Below are 22,857 nucleotides of genomic sequence, written 5' to 3' on the forward strand. Positions count from 1 at the left end.
TTAAAATATTTGATGCTGCTTTAAAAACAGAGTAGACCTACTAAGTACCCTGTTGAACATTACTTTTAAATGCATGCCCATATAGGCTATAATAGAGTATGATAGCATTTATAATTTTAATGTTACTCTTTTTGGTAACATTAAATTAAATTGAACATTAAAACATTGAATAATAACTAAAAAGTTTATGCAAACTAGCTTTTGTAGCTTAGATTTCATAAATTGGGGCAGAATGAGTTTGTATTTTATATCAAAAGAAAGCAAATAGGAATTGTAAAAAAAAAAAAAAAAAACATACATTGTAAAAAGCATTATGCATGATCTAAATTTAATCAGAATCCCCTACTGTCAAAAAGCAATTCATGACAATGCATGACTTCCCGTTATGAAAAAAAAAAAAAAAAAAAAACGTTTTGATATATTTAAAGTATATTCAATCACTAAAGTATTCTGTGTGAAACAGTATTCAACAAATAAATTAGCCAGGATGTATTTGTGGCGGAAAGTCATCAAACAACACGTGCAACATATTACATTCCCTCTCTTAGAGGTGATTAGGAACAGCTTAGAGCTTAACAAATATACCATTCCTGTGAAATAAATAACAATAGTAAAAAACACTGTCAAGTCAAGTCACCTTCATTTATATAGCGCTTTTAACAATATAGATTGTTTCAAAGCAGCTTTACAGTGATAACAGGAAATTAAAGTTACATAGATTGTTTTGGCTTTACAGCAGCTCTAGAATAAAGTTATTGTCCAGATTGATTCACTTTTGATTGATTCACTTCCATTGCAAAGATCATTAGTTATTAACTTAGGGGCCGCTAACAGAAAACCCCTAACGTGCTCTGGCCCTCTCATTCGCACAACAGCAGTGCCTGGTGGTGGCTCGAGAACATAAACCTTGAAATAGGTTCCAAGGTGCAAGCCTTAAATTAAAAAGCTTTAAAAACACAAACCTGTGAAAACGCTGATGGCGTGCACATGCGTATTACGAGTTTAGTCTATAGGTATGCGCGTTTGAATATATGTGCGCAGGCGTGTAGTCTTTCTTTCCAAATTGACCTCAACAAATTACTTGTCTGGCCTTAAAAATGTATAATACAGAATTATTTATCGCTTCCGCGTAGCCACATGAACCGGAACTATTTTAACAACGTTTTATCTGTACAGAGGTAAAGGGAAGGAGAAGGGGGCCTTCACAGGGAAGAGACTAGTTGACACTTCAGGACTGCGTTGTCATCATATCCGGGCGCAGGTCCTTCATCAGATCTGGATACAGACTCGATCCGGCAGACTGCGGTAAACCTCGGGATAAACAGAGAGACTAATATTAGCGTAGACGCCATTCTTCTTATGATGTAACGAGTACATCAGGATTTATGGGAAGTGTTCCCGGTTCCGGCTGACCTGATCTATGCAGCCTAACATTGAATTATAGAAGTTTATAATGTGTTATGTGTATGCTAGGCCAAAAAGATGTGTTTTTAGTCTAGATTTAAACTGACAGAGTGTGTCTGCTGCCCGGGCAATGTTAGGAAGAATGTTCCAGAGTTTTGATGCTAAATAGGAAAAGGATCTACCGCCAGCAGTCGATTTTGATATTCTAGTTATTATCAACTGGTCGGAATTTTGAGATCGCAGTAGACGTGAAGGACTATAATGTGTTCAGAGCTCGCTCAAGTGCTGGGGAGCTAAACCATTTAGTGCTTTGTAAGTAATCAGCAATATTTAAAAATGATGTATACGATGTTTAATAGGGAGCCAATGCAGTGTTGACAGAACTGGGCTAATATGGTCATACTTCCTGGTTCTGGTAAGAACTCTAGCTGCTGCATTTTGGACCAGCTGCAGTTTGTTTATTAAGCGTGCAGGGCAACCACCCAGTAGAGCATTACAATAATCTAGCCTTGATGTCATTAACGCATTAACTAATTGTTCCGCATATGTCATTGAGAGCATATGGTGTAATTTAGATATATATTTTAAGATGGAAAAATGCAGTTTTACAGATACTAGAAAATACTAGTGACTTTCAAATTAAAGATTGGTATCAAAGAGCACACCCAGGTTCCTAAACGATGACGAAGACTTGACAGAGCAGCCATCAAGTGTTAGACAGTATTCTAGATTATTACGTGAGGACGTTTTTTGTCCAATAATTAGAATCTCTGTTCTTTCAGAGTTAAGTAGTAGGAAATTACTAGTCATCCAGTTTTTTATATCAGCTATGCATTCCATTAATTTTGGCCTTTATATATAAATTAAATATTGGTGCCATAGAATGGAAAACTGTATTTACCTTGGCATAGTTAAATAATAAGAGTTCTGTACATGGAACTGACATACCGTGAGCCTCAAACACCATTGTTTCCTCCTTCATATGTAAATCTCCTGTTTGCAAAAGACCACTGAATAACAGGGGGAATCCCAACATAACAGCAACTGTGACGTTGCAATCAGGATCATTAATATTTACGCCCCCAGAATTTGCATATACCAGCCCATGTTCTTGGCCAGGCAGTGTTAACGTGGACCTGCACAGCCGAATCATCAGAAGTTGTGCAGGTATTGTGAAGAAGCAAGCAAGGACAATAGGGAAAATAGCAGATCATGGATATAAATGTTATGTTCCAGGCTGTGCAGGGGATGTGAGCACTTTTCACACCCTTCCCACAGAACAGAGCTGTCAACAGGCATGGCTGATGTTTATCTACAGCAGGATACCGCAACATTTAAATTCAAAGTTGTTAGTTTGCTCTGCCCGTTTCACCACTGACAATTTTTCTAACCTGGGACAATATCAAGCAGGCTTTGCTCAACGTTTGATACTGAAGAAGGGGGCAATTCCAACTATATCGCCATTACAACCCCTACCGTAAGCAGTAAGTAACGTTAGTGATTTTATCCACTTCTTGACTGTTTAAACCATTTCTGTTAAAATCGAAAGTTTCTTGGTGAGCTAACAACATTAACGATAATTTTCCCATTGTTGTTGAGATCGAACGTAAGATGCTAGTAACGTTAACCTTAGCTAACTAGCAAGCTCCAAGTAACGAGCATAGATAACTAAATAGTATGATGACCTATTTACACGGAGGTTAATATTATTTCCGGCCTGTGTTGTCATATAAATCAACAAAATACAACTCTAGATACATCTATGTCAATCCCTTTTGTCGGGTAGTATTATAATTTAGCCTATCTTTCATCAACAACGCATAACTAGGTTAGTTGCTCCTTCTATCTAACGTGACCTTCTTCACCACTTAAATTGAAACGATTGTCATTTGACAGTGCATCTAGTCAATTTGTCAAAATAATTTTTTGTTTAAGAACTGAAGTATGATTATTTTGCACGTTTGTATTTCATAGTACATCACAGCTTCTGCGTAAACCCCAGTGTCGCCCCGCCCACAACCAATTTCATTAGTTTATAATACAGCAATCTTATTGGCGTAGCCGTAGACGCTTGAGGCATGAGCATGCTTCCTTAATGTACGAGTTTATGAATGATCTACTAGGGTTTTTGGCCGTACTACAGAAATATTAAAGGAGTCATCGGATGCAAAATTCACTTTTGTATGGTGTTTGCATATAAATGTGTCTTTGCAGTGTGTGGCCATAACCACCATATACTGAAAAAAATCCATTCACTCCTTTATTTTTTGTCCTCAAAAAGCCTAAACACTCTCAATAATCAAGCCGTTTGGATTTTCTGAGCAATATGATGTCATATTGCTCATGCTCCGCCCACGACCGCTGACGGACTGTCCTGTATTAGCATATTTCCCGTATTAGCATATTTCCTCCCTCAGCCATTTGTATACTTTTCTTGTTTTGTGTGACACACACCCCACGGAAGAGAGGGGTGGGTTGAGCAGTTGCTCATTATCATTTAAAGAGACATGCACCGAAACGGGTCGCTGTGAACAGAGCTGTTTTTGAGGAGGTAAAAAGGGTGTTGTTTTACACAACCATTGAGGAAGTTTAACCAAAGTATGTTACAAACTTTACATGAAGACCCTAAAGAATCATACCAACTTGTGGAAAATGGGCATCCGATGACCCCTTTAAGTAATCCATAGTGATTTCAGTAACGATCAATACGCTCTTTGCACGAACGCTGCTGACGTATTTCCGGTAGAATCTCAGCCAGCGTCTTTACTTCCGCATAGCGTGTTCTATAGTGAAGTGTACTGGCGGCAAAACTTTCATAAAATTAATTTTCTCAGAAACGGAGACAACGATTTTAGAAACCTATTCCCTTGTCGAATTTCGCATGATATGAGAGAATACTCACCCTCAAAGTTGTCGATGTAGCTTGAAATATATCATTTAAAGCCCTTCTCTTTCTTACTCTTAGGTTTGACACCTAATTGCCTCACAATAACATCATTCACGTTAACCGCTGGAAGTTCTTGTAAACAGCGAGTGTAATTTACCATTATCTCCACCAAATGCAAAAACGGCTTCCGACGCAGGACCGGATGTAATTGAGCAGGCTAAGACAAAATGCGGAAGTGATCGTGCATAGAGCCTATTGGATAATATTTTGATGAACTTAATACAAATCAAGTTAGATTAAGTTACTGTACAAACAATTGTTTCAGGCAGAACACCGTGTGATATACGTGCTGCTAAATCTGCGGAACAAATTCTTAATTTGTGGCCACGATAGGCTAGCCTATATAGACCTAGGTCTATATCAAGTGAAGTCAAGTCAAATGAATTCTTATAGCGCTCAATTCACATCGTTTCAAAGCAGCTTCACAAAAAGTAATATTGCATAAGATTTAATATTTAGCAGTTTTAGGGCTGAGCGATATCACAAAATATGTTGCTGATATAGGCTAAATGATACACTGTTTGAGATTTAGCTGTATTGTATTTATTATTTAGTGCCACTTTTAGTGAGCAATGAGAATGACTGCATGAAATTACTGGCATTGCAAAGGAGAGATATTTTCTATTGGCTGATAGTAGACAATATTTTCCACATGTCATGCAGGGCTCCGTAATTTCACATCATTCATTTAGGGTTCTTCATTTTTCCTTTAGGATCGGTGGATGAACACAAACTCAGGATTTTACACAAATGATGATAATTCACTGTATTTCAGTAAGACATTGGATAAATCCGAAAGTGTGTTTGATTTTACAATTTAAAGGGGTCATGACATGAGAAAACAAACTTTTGTTGTTTGGCTAACATTAACTAACAGATGACGGCAGGAATATTAGGATGCTGTCACTTTAAGGCCGGTTGCACGGATCCAATACTAATACATATGCGACTTATGTCTTAAATGTTTATGTTCATTTAAGACATAACCATCGGTGTTTAAGCGAATATCACCAAGCTGGAGATTTTGACATGTTTTTCTTTATAACCGTTTAGCTTCAAGGTGTGATGTCTGTGCCAGCAGGGTGTTGGGAGGTATGAAAAAATACATACGTTGACAAGCAGGTAGGACATTGTATCGTTGCATTCGGACCGAATGGAATGATTGGACAAACATTTTATGGTCCTACGCCTTCCACAGACGATATATATATATATATATATATATATATATATATATATATATATATATACATGGGTAAATACATTTAGACCACTTAACTTGTGAAGAAACTTTCAACCAGGATAACAAAAAAAAGTTTCTACAGCAAATCACATACCCTGCCTTTAACACTGAGAATTAAAATAATTGTAATGTGACGGTTGGGTGCAGATGATTTATTTTTAACCACAGTCAGATGATGTTAGAGCTAATCCAAGCATCTCTATGAAGTGGATTTTCATGAAGAAGAAAAAAAACTAAATAAAATCAGACCTGCAAACAAACACTGGATGACAAAAAACAACAAAAACAAAAAAACACTACCAATAAATGTACAGTGATTCTAGCAGAGCATTAGTTATGTTATGGTATAAGCCTATTGTACATCACTTGCATTATCTTCTATTGCATTTCATGTTGATTTGATAGGAAACATAATTGCATTATTGCCATTGTTCCATTTGAAATGTTTTTAAATGCAGCTTAAGTATTTGACATATTAACATTTAACTTTTATGCACTGCAGTCAGAGCCATGTATACTAATGTGTTGTTTTTAGATACATCGTTCAGATGGGTTTGAACTGCATTATGCATTTAGACAGACTTACTTATTTATATTCATATTAATTTTAAATTGTAAATAAATAAATATCCGTCTTTAATTGTCGAAAGAATTCCAGGTGCAGTTTACTCTAAGCCAACAAGATTTCATTTAGCATTTTCATCGGCCAGTCGTGGAAGTCTATTCGGATTGGTGCAGGAGCTTTCTACTGTGCAAAAGCACGGAGAGATTCGCGCTCGCGCATTACATGGACCTGTCATTAAAATAACGTGATTTGTGAACCGCTCACAATTCGATACAGGCTTCGCAAAGAAGCTGATATTAAAGGATGGGGCAGTGCCGACAATATCTGACCCTACACCAACCCTGCAACTTGCGAGTAATTTATTTAAAAACTCTTTGAACTGTCACTTTCAGATTTGTCCCCTACCGCTTCATGTTTCCTGTTGTAAGGAGACTTCCGGTTATCACAGGAAGTGTAGGTTGAAAGGATTATGGGAAACGTAGTTGATAACCCATAAACTAGACTCCTTAATCCTCTGCAAAGAAATTCTGTGAGAATAAAATATAAAATAAAAAAAGACATTTCCTAAAAATAAATACTATTTAATAAATAGTAAATAAACAATATTTTCATTTAAAGCCAAAAGAAAGAGATCTTATCTGAAAAATAGTTTGGTTTTAAATTAAGCAGATGCAGAATGAAATGGTAACTGTGCCAAGTTCGGTGAGTGGTAATATATTTTTTAAAGACCCCTAGTGGGCCTCTGCACACCAGTTTGAAAAATCTTGATACAGAGTGGTATATGACATAATGATTTTTGGTTAAATGGCTGAAATATGGTCTGTGGAGAACACAAGCTCAAGATACTTCCATGTTTTATTCTAAGACATAAAATACATCAGTATCACCCCACTTGTGATTTTTTTTAAGCTGTTTTGTGTCTTGAAATGGTGTAGTGTGAGCGACATTATTAGGTTAATGATCTTTGCAATGGAAGTGAATCAATCAAAACTAGCATTAGCTGGACAATAACTTTATTCTAGAGCTGCTGTAAAGCAAAAACAATCTCTGATACTTTAATTTGTAAGTAAAGCTGCTTTGAAACAATATTGTTAAAAGCGCTATATAAATGAAGGTGACTTGACTTGAAAATGGTGGTTGCTAACAAGTGGCTAAATGTGACTATAGAGGCTACCAGAAAAGGTAAACTCAGTCAGCTTTTACAGCCTCTTATGCTTATAATTGTGCTCTTACAAACTATTCTTACTTCAACGTTTTAGACAAATGTTTTTTAGGTAAAAACTGAAAGAGTTGTTAGAAGCTTAGTGGTGGTGAGGTTGAAACAGTGGGACCGTGGTGTAGTTCGTTTATAGCCTAGCTTTTTACTTCAGGTGACCGCATCTATAGGCCTCAAAATTCACAAGTTATGTTCATCTGTGAAAATTATCTTGATGGACAAAACGTGCAAGTATGATATCATAAACTTTTGATGGTCACAAAGCTTTTTTTTTTTTTGGCGATAATTGAAAAGCCTATGGAAAAATACTATTGGGATTTTGTTGAGGAAACCAGTGTGATGCTAACTGCCAATTGGCCTACAAAGTGATGTCATACCTGTACCGCTCTATAGACTTTGATTATTTTATATAGCCTACTAGTTATATTTAAAATCCTAATCCTACCACTATTCTGCATTTTAGAAAAAAAAGAAAGAAAAAAACCACTGAATCATTTTAATTGAGGACAAAATTGTCCCTAACGTAAGCAAAATCAGATACAATTCAAATTAAAATTCATTCTGGGGCCCTAAATGTCTGATTTTTCTTACTTTAGGGGCAATTTTGTCTCCAAACCTCCACACAGCAATGAATGCACGAGGCATCATCTTTAGCAAAAAGACCACAAGTACCCCCGAACATCCGGTGTAACTTGACGTCAATAGGTGAGGTGACACGGGTTGTGTGATGATGATGATTCTGAAGTCCTATTATCGCAGTGTCGCGTTGAGCGCCGCTGCTGGTTCTGGCTACACACACACACACACACACACACACACACACACACAGCGGCTGTGATTGACACAGCGAAGGGGTGGGGACGCAGGGTGGGGTCAGCAGCAGGGAGAGGCGGAGGAGAGACTCACAGCTCGAGCCCAACCCTGAAACACGGCAACAAACACACACTGAAAGACGACCGGGGCGACGGAAAGAGGGTTTATTTCTCGACGCCGGGGATATGATTTATGTGATCCGCCGAGGCAAAGAGAGCACCCTTCTCCTCTAATACTGAGGTGGAAAAACTGACATCGACTGTAATTCAAATATCACCCCGCCCGATCCGATCGACCCCCCCTCCACTCCACCCCTCCGCCGCCGCTTAGATACCGAGATGCACACGGAGACTCGGAACAAAAAAGTAAGTCCGTTTATCGTTCGCTATAGACTCATTTGCAACGTAGCCGGTAGCTTTAGACGGCAGTCGCTGTCCTATTTCCATTCTGCGGGAGTTCCTCATCTATGAGCAGTTACCCGGTTTCGGTTTGCTCGCCGTTAACCGTAACGAGCCTTTAATAGCTGAGCTGCTGGGTGATTACTTCACTCCTGTGCATGCGCCTCTGAGCCAGCCCGTTATCCGAAAGCCTCCTAACGATAATGCTGGTGCATTTGAAATACTTGTGCAACTTGTGAGAAAGTCAGTGTGTCACATCCGTCAGGGTCGTCTTATCTGCAGTGCTGTTTTAAAGCTGTGAACGCAGGAAGGAAGCGCGCCGAGTGCCGCTTGCTGGAGAGACACCATCTTAGCTGATTTCTTAAAGGGACAGCAGCCTTGAATTTGCATGAGATGAAGAAATTGTTGTTGCTGCTGGCTAATTCTATGTTTTATCGTCTTTTGTCATCCGCTCTTAGTTATTAAAGGGCAAAATATGAATGTGTTGCCGGCAATGCATTGCCTAATAAGAGACTGCAGCTTGTACTCAACTAAGGACTGTCTGTAGGCTACTGAAAACTGTCATGAACATCCCATGACAAGGAAGGGGTCACATTTGTTGTGTGCATTTGTAACTGTATGTTTTTTTGTTATTGTTGCATGAAAGTATGTTCTGGAACTTTTAAAGGGTAATATTGATATCTAGAGCTGCTATAATGCCTGTCACTATCACAAAATAACAGCCTAACAGGATGTTTAGCACCCCAGCACACAGCAAAGAGGTTATTTTGGAAAATGGTTTACCAAATAAACATTTATATGTGATGGCCCGGACAACGGTCATTATTCAGATATATGAACTATTTCACATCAGAATGCAGTGATTGGTCAAACACAATCAAGTATTTTATAGAGCTGTGCAATTATTTAAATTAGACTTATTATTGCAAGATATTTGGACACTTTTAGATGATATATATATATATATATATTGCATCTAAAAGTGTCTGAATATCTTGCAATAATTAGCCTGGCCAATATATTCATCCATCACAAAGATGCATTGTTAAGATAATTAATGGTAATAGTGGTTTCCCAAATTAATGGTCAGTTATATAGCAATGCCTTGGACATCAGTCATTATTCCAAATGATTTGACTGCAAAATGCAGTGATTGACCAATCAGAATCTAGTAGAGAGTCTTATTTATTAACAAAAAACAAAAACCATCTAGCTTATTGGATGTGATCATCTCAGTGTGCCTAAATGTCTTGCCGTCATCATTGATCCATCTCTACAAAGACACATTGTTAAGGTATCGCACATTTGAATCTACTCTGTAGAGCAACCCGAAAGTGTAAAATACATTTAATGTAATTGTACACCACTTTTTGCCTTTAATATCTTCTGTTGATGTGTTCTGCACTTGAGCTCATTTCTTTGGAGCAGCGTCTCCTGCAGGAGCAGTTACTGAAGGAGTCAGGGAGGTGAGTGGACTGAGGCGTTATCATTGGAGGAACAGAGAGTGCTCTGGGCGTGCCAGACAGCTGGTAATCATTAACATCTGTGGACAAACTTTGGTCAAAGTGGTTTAACACTCATCTAACCCTCTGTAGGTCTCAGCCTTTGGGTTTTGTTTGGGTGACATCGTTTCAGGAGGGTGTTCTAGGTTGAGGCATCCATTGGCAGCCTAATCAAGCCAGCTAGCCAGGGGGTGATGTAAAGTGTATCTGTTTTTAGGAGTTGAGACAGTTAGGGACTGTCTCGGTCCAAGAGCACAGTTATTTTTAGGAGAAGGGTGCAGTCGGCCCTGGGTGTGACTGAGGTTGTATTTTTGCAGGGCGGCCATGGTGCACGCCTAGCAGTTCCTCTCACTCCCTGTCTTAAATCGCCTCTCGTGTTTTTGACTGCAATTCAGTCACACCCTTAACCTGTCCTAAAGCTTAGCTCTAAAAGTGCAACACCAAATTAGTCAGTGTTCAGTTTTGTATAAACTTGATTCGGTATCACTCCCTTAGATATTTCCGGTAAGTCAACAATATGGTGTAGTGCCTCAACATCACATGCTTTGTTGATCATTGCTCTTAAAAAGTCCATTGTCTGCTCTATTGTCAAGAATGCTAACCAAGTTGGAGCTTCTGACACCTTCAGTTTAGGCCTTATTCTGAATACAGTACAGTGTGTGAATACAGATACAGGTGGGATAAGTCCAGCATGTCTTTTATGATCCACTAATACAAGGTCATAAAAGACTCTCACACTCAGTCAGGTGTAAAATCCCTTTATATTCTTACACCCTGCAGACTAGGGTCAACATTACACCTGCAGATCTGAAGTTCTTCCTGTTGTTCACTGGTTTGCTGTTGTGGATACATGGACGAGTTGTTAATCATTGGTATACTATAAATAGACTTTTTGCAGTTTTAATTAGTCATAAGTGAAAAACTTTTTATTGTAAAGCTTGTATTTCAGTAAATATTCAACATTTCAAGAAAGGTTGAACATAAACATTAAAGTCCCCCTAGTCATTAATTCTATCCCTTAAAACTCATATTTGATCACCAAAATGACATTTCAAGAATTCAAAAATTCTTCATGCCTTAAAATAGCTTGAATGTAACTCTACACCCTTGTTTCATTTATTATGCATGGATCCACAAATATGCAAATTAGCCCTGCCTCCACTTACTCACCCAACTCAGAGATCCACTCGCTCAACTTTTACTCAAGTTACTGTAGTAAACTCTTACTTAGTAAACTAATATAATTAGTCCTAGCCTTTTGCTTGACTACGTTATCAAATGGCTAATAATGTGTTGCTAATGTTACACAAACCATGTTCCCGTTCGCCGTCTCAGTCTGCCTTCTAAAAATCAGCATCCTTAGAAACACTTTGAGAATGTCAGTGGAGAAAAGCATATAGTTCATCATAATATACATCATATACATAATTCACCCGTTATATTGTTAAATGTACATGATTTTTCATATCAACAGAAAGATATTCTTTTGAGATTCCCGTGCTTCACAGAAAAGTAATGATGATATGCAAAACCCGCCGGCACATTGACATGATTGGTTACAAGGTAGTTTGAGACGTAAGAAACACCAGCGATTTCAAACCGTGTTTTTGAGACTGTCTTTGTTTTAAGGATAAAATACTCAGCAATGGTGTTGACTTATTAATTTGCACATGGTTTGTCTGAAAGCATATTTAATACAACAGACATATAAACAACAATAAAAACTTTGATTTTCACCACAGGGGGTCTTTAAGTTGAATGAATGTAGTACCATTTAAGCCCAAAGTACGCACAGTTGAATGCACAGCCTTTCAAAGTATACTTTTTTGTATGCTATTTGATTGGAGGTCAACACATGCACACTAGAAAGTTTCATCCTTGTCCAGTGTCTTTTTCTCCAAAAGTTCTGAGTGATAAAAAATGTCTTTGTACTCGTTTAAACTAGAGCTGCCAGTGTCTTTTAACCCTCTCACACAACACAAGTGCTCTTCAACTTCTGCCGGTTGCCGTCTCCAGTAATCCGTATTCTCTGTTTCTTTTCCGACTGTGTAACAGTGGTCTGGGCCAGTTTTGCCACCTAATTAGTGCATAAAAAATTCAAGGTTCATGTGCTGATGACTAAATGTGTTTCTCGCACACTGTACGTATACCGTAGCGTGCGTGTAAAAACCAAAGTATGCTTTGGGCTTTAATTAATAAGCTTCGAACAGATACATTCACATTTTTGTAGAGGTCGACCGATTGAGCGGTTTTGCCGATTAATTGTCACGATAAATCTGTTTTTGGCAAAAATCTATAGCGATAGTTTTTCCATGTTGCGTCCGTTACTGGAGCGGCTGAGAAGTGTCCGCTATCGTCATATACAGTACGAGAGCGACCTCTAAAGGCAAATCACTGATGCCTTATGGAGTTTGTTTTGACACGTGAGACTTCGCTGCACAGAGTGGTACACTCAGATGTAGATTTAAAACAGTCAATGAAACGGCATATACAGTACACTACAGTATATGTAGTCATACCATTATGAAGCAATTCATTTGTTGACTAGATGTAGCATTAGTAGAGAAAGAACAGCAGTATGTTTGCCATCGAGATAAAGAGGACACTAACATTAGTAGTTACTTCAAGCGGTGTGACAAAAACACATGGGAGTCTAACCCAAATGTTTAATGTCACGATTGTTACCATCTATTTGCATTAGTTTATGTCCAGCTGGTGAATGTTACGCATTTGTTAGCCAGCGAAGTTGTATATTCAAAGCTAGTTAGAGAAAGCAAATTGACAGAAACATAAACAAATCAGAAATATGTACGATTTCAGTTCTTTAAAATTGTAGCATTGTACACACACCAACGGCGGCCAGCTATGACTCAGTAGGTGGTTCAAAATCCTGCCGCGCCACTCATAGTTTTCCATTTAAATTACATAATATTTGTCCTAAATTGTTGTTAATGTGTGCATAATGACTGGAATATTGTGCATTAAGCTAAACGTTTGTCTTTGTGGCTTTAATAAATTTATATAGAGTATAGACATATATATATATATATATATATATATATATATATATATATATATATATATATATAGGCATATATTTATTAAAAAAAATTCTTCATTTTAAAAGTACATTAAATGTTCAGTACTATTTATTTTTTGTAATAAAGTTCAGCAGTATTTTAATTTGAGTGTTATGTTTATTTTAATTTAGTATCCAAATAAAAAATTATCGGTTGATTAATTGGTTATCGGCCAGTGCAGTCCAACCTAGTTATCGAATCACAAAATTATTTAGCCTGCTGACAGGTTTTATGAGGGTTTTGCCTTTAATTTAATTTAATTTTATGTTTTTTATTTTTTTAAAGAAAAGGAAACCTTATATTCTCAAGGAAATCACAAATGAATCAGCTCTCTTTGTCATCTGTAGAAATGAAAGTTCAATTAAATGCAATAATCCAGTCCTAGCTTGAGCTCCAAAAATTTATTTTAGGACCATTGACTTCAATATTACCATCTGCCCCTTTATTTGGTTTGGTTTCTCAGCATCTTGGTTTCTAATAATCTATATTTTACACTAATATCCACCGTTTTCAGCCCGCTGTGCACACGGCACATTATTCTACTGAAAGGCCTCATTGAGGTAATGAACAAAGTGGACATATTTGAGCTTGTGTTTTTGGTCCTCCACTTTTAACATTGTAATGAAGCAGAGTTCACAACCCATTTTACATCTATAGTGTGACATTTTCAAGTGATGAAAAATTCTGTATATGTATGTGAAAATTAAATTTGTTTGACGTCAGCCGAAGAGTAAAGTCCTTTCAGAGTTCAGAAATGTATGACTTTTTTCAAATAACAAAATATGACCAGAACCATGAATTAATAAATTAGGCCTATATAAGGATGAACTGGTACAGATACTAGTATTACACAGATAGTTGTATTAGTACATCTGTTAACTAAACAAATTAAGTCCTCTAATATAATTCTTATTCTTTTGGTCTCTCAACCCAATATTTGTAAAAATTACAAATGCAATGAAAATACAAGTTTCTGTATTGCAAAGTACTAGTTCTTGTTCTGGAAAAAGTAATCCCTAAAAGTAAATAAGATACATTTTAATTTAATTTCTTTTTTAAATAAAAACAAGATCAAGTTCAGCTAAAGCCTTGAGATTGTGCTGGACTTCTTTTTTAGAGGTTGTGTAGGCTATATTGCTGGTGGCGGAAGAAACAAACGTTTTTCGGTTGAGGATTCGGTTGTCCGAGAGAGCAGAGGAAGTGAGACACCAGCATACTGACTGGAAGGAAAAATAAGACTTGTAAGAAAGAGGTTAAAGGGAACTTGCAGCCTTATGTAGTTTAGCTCCCAGACCTAAAAGAAGTAAACCAAGTTCGAGGTGAGGTTTTGGATGAGTGGGGGCTCTGGGGTGTGTTTGTGTGTATGGTACGGGAATGTAAGGATATTGTCCATGTCTCCCCAGATTAGAGCCGATGTGACAGAATGACCCCCTACCATTGCAGCACAATCATTAACCAGGGAAAGAATCCCGTCCCCATAGCAACCCCTGCAGTTCTGCCAAACTGTCTGCAGTGAAAAAGAGGGAGCGGGGGTGGGGTGCTCAGGGTGGGGAGGGTGTGTCTCAAAATATATGTGTGTGTGTGTGTGTGTGTGACTATTGATGCAAGCCATTGCTCAGAATGTGAAAATTAGGTGATTTGGAAAACTAGCTGCGAACCTTTGTTTGTGTAACCCCCTCTAAACAAATGCAAATGCTGGACATTTGCATTAGCCTTTTACTGTAGCGTAATTATAAGGAGCGAGGTGAAAATGTGTCTTTCCCGACCACGTTCTTCCAGGGAAGTGAAGGCTATCCGCTCAGGTATGTGCTTTGGGAATTGCAGCTTGCCCCTATACCTTTAAAGTTGACATCACCAGCTCTTTCTTGCTTTGTTTTTCTATCTCGGTGCAGCTCTGCAGCAGAGATGAGCTGCCTTACAGAAAGATAGAAACTTCTTCCTTCCTGTCTTCGGTGCTCGTCTGCTTCACAGACATTTAATGGCTTGAGACGAGGTGAAACATTGAGGTATACACATTGGCTCGTCATGTGAAGAAACTTTATTTCTGCTGGTATGCAGGACAGACCTTTCTTTTTTGAGGAAATGAACTGGAGGTAGAGGAATGAGCAGGTTTGGACTATTGTGCGTGTGTGTGTTTTAGGGTGGGGAGGGCTATGAGAAGTAGCAGCAGAGTTTGCGTCAGAAGGGTGTGGTGAGATAAGGGCAAGTTCACTGCTATGGTGACTCTGCCAACCATGAAGAGAAAGTCCTACTTGTGCGCTTGTTTGAATTTACTTGCAGCTAATATATACACCCAGCCATCACTGGTATTCTTAAAGAAACAGTAGACCCCAAAATGACAATTATGTCATTATTTACTCTTCATCATGTTGTTCCGAATCCAAATCCTTATGATGTTAGTTTTTCAGAAGAACACAAAGAAGAATTCTGAAAAACGTTCAGTTTAACCACTCCAGTTTAACCACTCCAAATAGGACCAAAAAGATCTTATGGCCCTGTTTACACCTGGTATTAAGATGCGTTTTGGCTGATCGGATCCCAAGTGGATGATGCTAAATACAGGTGTAAATGGGGTGTAATATTTGTCCACTTTCAGGGGTATTCAAAAACGCATTAGATTGGATTGCTTTCGCAGTGTAAACGCTAAAGCACTGTTAAAAAATATCCTGTTTAATTTACGGTAAAAATGCTTATAATTATTTGTTATTACCAAAATCTGCCTTTTTACCTTTAAATATAGCTGTTCATAAAACATGGTCAATACTTGTATATAGGTGCTGCACAGGGTCACACATACAAAGATTAAACACCATCAAGGTAACATGCATAACGCTAAAATATTGCTATAAACTAACTAAATAACATAAAATGTAACACAAAAGACTCTAATGTACATTACTGACAACAAAAATAAGAAACAAAATGGTTATAAAATGCAATCATATGTGATGTAATGCAGGGACTTCTGGGAATGTCCTTTTACTGTAAATGATATGGTAATTCATAGTGTTTACTTGCAAAAACCATACATTTGACAGTATAGCCCCTTTCACACAGAGATTCCGGAAAATACACGGATAAAGTGACCCGGGATTTGACCCGGGTTCGTTCGATTTTGGTTCATTCACACTGCCAGTGATTTGCCGGAATCAGAGAGTGCGTTCACACACAACCCGTAAAAATCCCGTAAAGACACGTGACATCGATGTGACTTGTAATGTCTCAGCAGCGTCTTAAGTTTGCTGATGAGCTGCGATTTCTGGAAACCACGTTTGTGCATTTTTTACTCTGATTCGATCATAAACTTGCGCATTACGTACCGTTTCACAGCTGGCGAACGATCCCGCGCTTCAGCGTCATCACTACGACACGGCATTATTACGGCTTTTGTTCACACAGAGCGGCGATCCGGGACTGAACACGGCAATGTTACTAGGTCCCCAACCCGGCATCGATCCCGGCATCAATCCCGGGTCGTGTTTGCGTTCACACAGAAGGCACTCTGGCAATTTGCCGGCAATTTCCCGGATTCAAAGTGCTGTGTGAAAGGGGCTTATGTTAAACCATTTGCAGGTTTGGGAATCGAAAATTGATTCCAATTCTGGAATCGTATACTTAAGGTCAGGAATCGGATACTTGTTATAAAATTTTAATTTCGATTCTGTTTGTCGATTCCTGTGTGCGCATTTTAATGTGGTTTTAAACCATTCAAGCAAAAGACACAGTTTGCTGTGCTGGGAACATCCTGAGCAAGCGCACAGAAATCCGCCTCTTGTATAGTGCACAAATACTAAATTGATTCCTCTTTTGCGTCTCCTTGCACTTGAATGGACAAATACACACAAAATTATGTCGTAAAGTGACATCAACCAAATATTCCCGCTGCCATCTGTGTCATTACAGATAATCAAAGAACAAAAGAAAATCGCTCACTGATCTTGACTGAATAACTTTTGTAACTAAGTATTAATCTATATTTAATTTTATATATAAAAAACTATGCAGTGTTATTTTACATTTGATTTCAATTTCTGAACTTTGTTCAGTTGTATTTATTTGTGCTATATTGATCATTTGTTTATTTGTTATTGTACTAGCAACTTGTACACTTGTACACTTGTCTTTAATAATGTTTTAAATTTATATTAGTTAGTCTAGTTTATTAGTTAGTTGTTCTTTAGGCTGCTGATTTTTAGCTTTTTAGTAGGCCTATTCAGCTGCAACAGAACGGTTTGCAAAAAGACACAGTTTGATATCTATGTTTTTATTTACTTTTTTATTTATTTACCATATTGGATTCAACTGTGAATCGATAAGCATAATCGGAATTGGAATCGAAATTGCTAAAATTCACATGATACTTAACCCATATCAGAGCAGAAAAGAAAAGCTCCGAATGCTTTTCCTTCGCCCATACATTTACCCGCCCAAAGACACTCCCCTTGAAGAAATCAGGACAGAAGTGGTTGAAAGTGGACAAAAGTGACCAGGTGTAAACGGGAATGTATACTGTAGACCAAAACACACCTGGTTTACCAGGTGTAAACCAGGCCTAAAAGTAGCACTGTCTTCCAAGTCTTCTGAAGCCATATAATAGTTTTGTATGATAAACGCACTGAAATTCACTTATCTTTCCCTTCCACCAAATTAACTGCAAAAGTCTTTTAGATTGCAAAATGGAGTGCTAATGCTATTTAACGCCCTTTGGAATTATTCTTAACATGTTTTGTGGCCAAACCTCATTAACATCAATGACGCCGTGTTTGATTTGAGAACCACTGTGGAGATGCTCAGTAAATAATGGCTTTTAAATTTTGGTCTGTCCATTACAAATATCTATCATATGGCTTCAAAACACATTAGTGTACAAGTCATGTGAGCTTTCAAAATAGTAAATAATGACAGAATTAAAAACAATTCTTGAAATTCTGTTTTCAATTAGCATTTTCTGAAATGCATTGTTTTAGGGTGATATGTGTTGAAATGGAGTTGGTTGCCCCTCTTAGACCTTTTGTAGCCCAGAAGTTCCTACTTCAGTCATCCAGTTGGCCTTGACTTAATCAGGTGATTATTTATTGGTCTCAACTCTCACCTCAAAAACTCCTTAGTTTCTCTTTTCAGTGCTCACTTCCTCTCATTTCATCCCTCAATAAACTCCTCTGAGGCAGGGCCTCAGTTGCACACAGCCCTTTTGTTCCAGCACGACTTCTGTGCGTGAGGGTGACATGACTCTGTCTCACACATCTTGCAGTATTTCTGCTTACAAAATCCAGTAATTTCAATAAGAATCCACACAATAAAGAGTTCTGATTGTGTCAGGGCAAAACATTTCCCCACGCATATTTTGCCAAAATATAACAGCGCCTTTAGTGGGAAGTGTTGTCTAAAATAAGCTGCAAAGTGGACCAGACTTTGTGACAATTTTCAAAAGTCTGGCTTTGTGAGACTAATTTCAAAGTACTGTCTGAAACCATCACTGGTACCACAACTGTATTTTGTAAGGGCATAGTGCTGTAAAGGAGAGAAGCCCGACACACAGGGTGGTCTTTGGCCAAAGGGAGGCGATGTACCTTTAAGAGGGTGAAGGAAAGAACCAGAGGGTAGGACAGAATCCTTGCAGCACAGTGTGTGTCACAGAACCCTCTGCCTGACTATCCCCCTTACATACCCTATATGCAGCTGTGACCTTACATGTGTATCCTCCCTTTCTGCCTCTTTTCTCTTTCCCTGTCTCTCTCACTCTTTTTCTTTCTCTTCTTTCGCTCTTGGACCGATGAGTTGATTACATAGAGGGACGCAGTGACAGCACTGGCTGGTACACAGAACAAGATGTGCCCCAGGCCCCAACAGACTGCATTAAAATTACACTGTTCTGACATATTTAAACAGCAGCGGAAAACATGTACACGTACACACAGATCTGCACATGCATATACAACCATAGATCTTGTTTTCTTGACAAAAAGAGTAGTCCCCCCCCCCCCAGTGATGTACAGGCTATCTTCTCCAATGAACACTAAAGGAACATCTCATTTGTTTTCGTAGTTGATCTCCGAGCACCTTATTTGGCAGTGCATGGAGTTAGTGGAGCGACTCTGAGAAAAGCAATGACAAAGTAAGTTTACTTGTCAGTCAGTTACTCTCTTAGAGGTTGGTTCACTTCACACTCACGCCACAACTTATTTTACAGCATTCAAGAATTACAGCATATAGGAAGGGCAATTTCAAATTTTGCTTTACATCAAATGTCAAAAATGACAACTGCTCAAAGTTCTTACATGTAAGAAGAGCTTGCATCCTAGCAAATAAAGCAAGTATGGAGACTTAGATACCGTTACTTTACATGAAGATGACAGTGGGGAAAGGTATAACGGTGCAAGACCGAGAGTGAGCACATAAAACAGTTCAAAGAAGCTTTTTATAGAAACGAGAGAAATTTACACCTGATGAAATTGCTTATAAGCAAAGTTTACTATGCTGACATATTTCCAATTGAAACAAATAATCAGGGTGGAACATTGGAGGGTGAGTTTTTATATAAGAAAATAGCCTTTAGTCTATGTAACAGCTGTGAACCACGGTTTGCCACTTGCTATTGCTAATTTTACTTGACAGAAATTTGTATACTCCACTGAGTGCAAGATGAGTCATCATTATTTTTGGTCTAGAAGAGAAAGACATGCATTTTAAATGTAATAATATCTGATAAAAGTTTTTAAAAAATCAAGATATATTTAAAATATATATATCTGTTAAATGTTAATTTACATGAGCTTATATTTGCATCAAAGCAAAAAAAAAAAAAAAAGAAAGAAAGTCTGATGTTTTTGCATTGCAACATTCTTTGGCAGATTTAACATAACCTGTTGGTAAATTTACACATCGGACAAACAATCTTGTCCTGTTGTATGGTGTAAGTAACAGTCTGTAGGGAAAGATCTTGCTGAATGGAAATGAAGTAGGCTAGATTTAGAATTTATCTTGATTTTCATATTTTTCAAATATGAATATGTGAGAGCATTCTTTGTTCAAACCAGATTCATACACCACCAGCTTGCTCCCTAAACACTAAAGTGTGTCACATCAATCAACCAAGCATTTTACCTGACTTCTTTTAGAAGAGCTAAGATAAAAAAAAAGCACTGTCAGTGGAACTGTGCAAACTAATAATTGGAAAGAAACATGCAAACTAGTGCAAATGTATACCAAAATGTGTAATATTCAAAAACAAGAGCTTTAACAAGCAAACGAGATTTCTTTTGTCCTACTTATTCTGATTAGGTAAAAGGTTAGGGAAACTTTCTTCACAATAAGGTAATTGGTGTATAACAATCCATGAGCAGGATAATTGGAGACAGAATCTCACCTCACTACCTATCCTCAAGCTTTGCTATGCACCATGTCAAAATCTGATCTCAAATCAGTTACCTCTGCCGTATTTTCTGTGTTCACTCTGTAGAAGAAAGCTGGTCTTTTTTCCCCTTTCTGGGCTTATGGGCCATTGTGCTAGATTGTAGACCAATGTGTGTGAATGTCAATGTTTATGCGCTGAATGCTCTCTAGACTAACACCCCAAAACACCCCCCCCCCCCCCCCCCCACACACACACACACACCCCCACCACCTCATTTGATTTATTCTGTGAGCTTACATATGTTGCTTAATGTAACAATAGTTACATTAACAAGTACCTTAATTAACTGTAGTTGTGTAAAGTATAAATTGGGAATTTAAGTTTAGTTTCTTGAATTCTCAATGTGCAATGTGCATAGTTGGGTGAATATCAACAATAACACTAGTTAGAGCAGTGATATGTCCTGGTACAATATTGGGAGATGGTGGTTATGCCATATCCTGTTTTATTTATGGATAAATACCCATTTATCAAAACTGAAAAGGAGTCTTGGATTGAATTAAATTTTGGACATGGACTTAACAAATCTCCTCTTAAACTCGGAATGGGTTCACTCTTAAACTCCACCTCCACTTGCCTCCATTATCCAGAGAAAGAGTGGGGCAGCTCTTGCACTTTGGAATTTGGGCAAAGGTTTTGCTTGTGTACAGTGGTCAGAGGAACTTGTAACACAACAGCAGGGTGGATGGAGAGGCCCTGCCTTCCCTCCCCCGCTGTTAGGAAAACTGTCCAGCACCACTCAGAGAACAACACACACCTCCCTACCCCCTCTGCATGTACTTCTTCTGCACCCTCTCAACCACTCCTCACAGGGGGGTCCAGTCGGGCCTAGTCGTGGTATGGAGCATGAGTCAGCGTCCAATCTCTGGTTACATGATTGTGCAACATGCGGCTTTGAACACCATTTCGGCCCTTCAGAGCTGAAGTCCTTTAACTTCCTTCTCAGGGCCTCATGCTAGGACCAGCCCCTTTTGGTCCTAGTAAGTCTCATGGTTTTCTGTTATCAGATTCTTCATTCTCAACAAGAAATAGGGTTTATAAATAAGGTTCTGCTGACCTTAGATCCTCTGACATGCCTCAGTTGATGGTCAAGTTTGGAGAACTGGGATTCAAGATTTGGAAGCTCCTGATATTTTTCTGGAAGTGCCCAAGAGATATAATGTTCCATGGCACTCAGGCTGGGGATGTGCTGCTAACTGTTTCTTCAACAACAACTGGTTTATACCATGTAGATTATAGATTACCTCTTCACCCAACCAAGTTTCAGCGTTTCCTTTCAAAATGCTTAAAGTCCCCCTGAGTCAATAATTTTATCCCTTAAAACTCGGTTTTGATCACCAAAATTACATACTTAAGCGTTTTTTGTTTTTTTCATGCCTTAAATTAGCTTGAATGTTACTCTGCACCCTTGCCTCATTTAGTATATGAATATGCAAATTAGCCCCACATCCACTCACTCACACCAGATCAGAGATCCACTTGTTGACTATCACACGTTGACCTGATTGGTTACAAGGTAGTTTGTGACGTCAGAAACACCAGCTATTTCAAACCGCAATTTTGAGACTCTTTGGTTCACTGCAGTATTAAGGAGAAAATGCTCAGCATCAGCAATGGTGTTGACTTATGAATTTGCACATGGTTTGTCTTAAACAATCCTCATCATCTTAAAGTCCCCCTGTGGTAAAGAAATCAAGCTTTTACTGTTGTTTATATGTCCATGTTGTGTTTTTAAAATTCTTTAAGTTAGAATTTCTAAAGTTGTTCAAGAAAGCCAATAAATCCTAAATATGAGTACTAAAGAATGACTTTCTTTGGAGAAGGAGGGGTGGACAAAAGGGTGTGTGTGGTGAGCAATGCAGTCCCAGACGGCCACTCTACCCACGCTGCACTGAGGCGGGGACTGGTTTGCCACGGGGGCTTGGGAGCAACTGAGTGAGAGAGAACGCCATGACCCAGATTGTGATGGTTCTCTCTTCCTCTCCCCCTCCACCCCCATTCATTCTCTCGCATCTTCACATCTTTTTTGTTCTTTCATTTTTTTAACTTGATTCTCTGCCTCTGCTATCCTCTCTACTTTGTGCTTTCCTCTCTCTAATCCTTGATGTTCCCTCTCTCGGTAATGAGAGCCCCCTCCTCTCTCCATAACTTCCTGCTGGGGTATAGAGAGACTGGGGTCACACCCACCCCACCCTCTTTTATTCCTGGAACTACCCTCAGCACAAGCTCCCTGGGGAGGATTTACACACATGTATACGCACACATACTCTGGTAA

At 38.4% G+C, this 22,857-nt stretch overlaps 1 protein-coding gene across 6 annotated transcripts in view; it reads left to right on the top strand.

The window, feature by feature from the left end:
* klf8 (Kruppel like factor 8) overlaps positions 1–22,857 on the top strand; it is a gene marked incomplete at its 5' end in the record, with an annotated part of 49,546 nt that overhangs the window by 732 nt on the left and 25,957 nt on the right. Inside the window, 2 exons of one of the 6 annotated variants that reach the window (XM_084387868.1) lie at positions 14,712–14,970; positions 15,061–15,174. The exons of 1 other annotated variant lie outside the window; for it this stretch is intronic. Coding sequence is in view for 1 of the 5 variants with exons in the window: in XM_084387867.1 (XP_084243993.1) it covers positions 8,527–8,553 (27 nt within the window). Of the gene's footprint in view, positions 1–8,104; positions 8,554–14,711; positions 14,971–15,060; positions 15,278–19,218; positions 19,284–22,857 lie in introns of those variants that run through there. 4 more of the 6 variants (XM_084387867.1, XM_084387869.1, XM_084387871.1 and 1 more) reach the window with 4 other exon arrangements.

Source organism: Rutilus rutilus, assembly GCF_951802725.1.
Source record: "Rutilus rutilus genome assembly, chromosome: 18".
NCBI classification, from domain to species: domain Eukaryota; kingdom Metazoa; phylum Chordata; class Actinopteri; order Cypriniformes; family Leuciscidae; genus Rutilus; species Rutilus rutilus.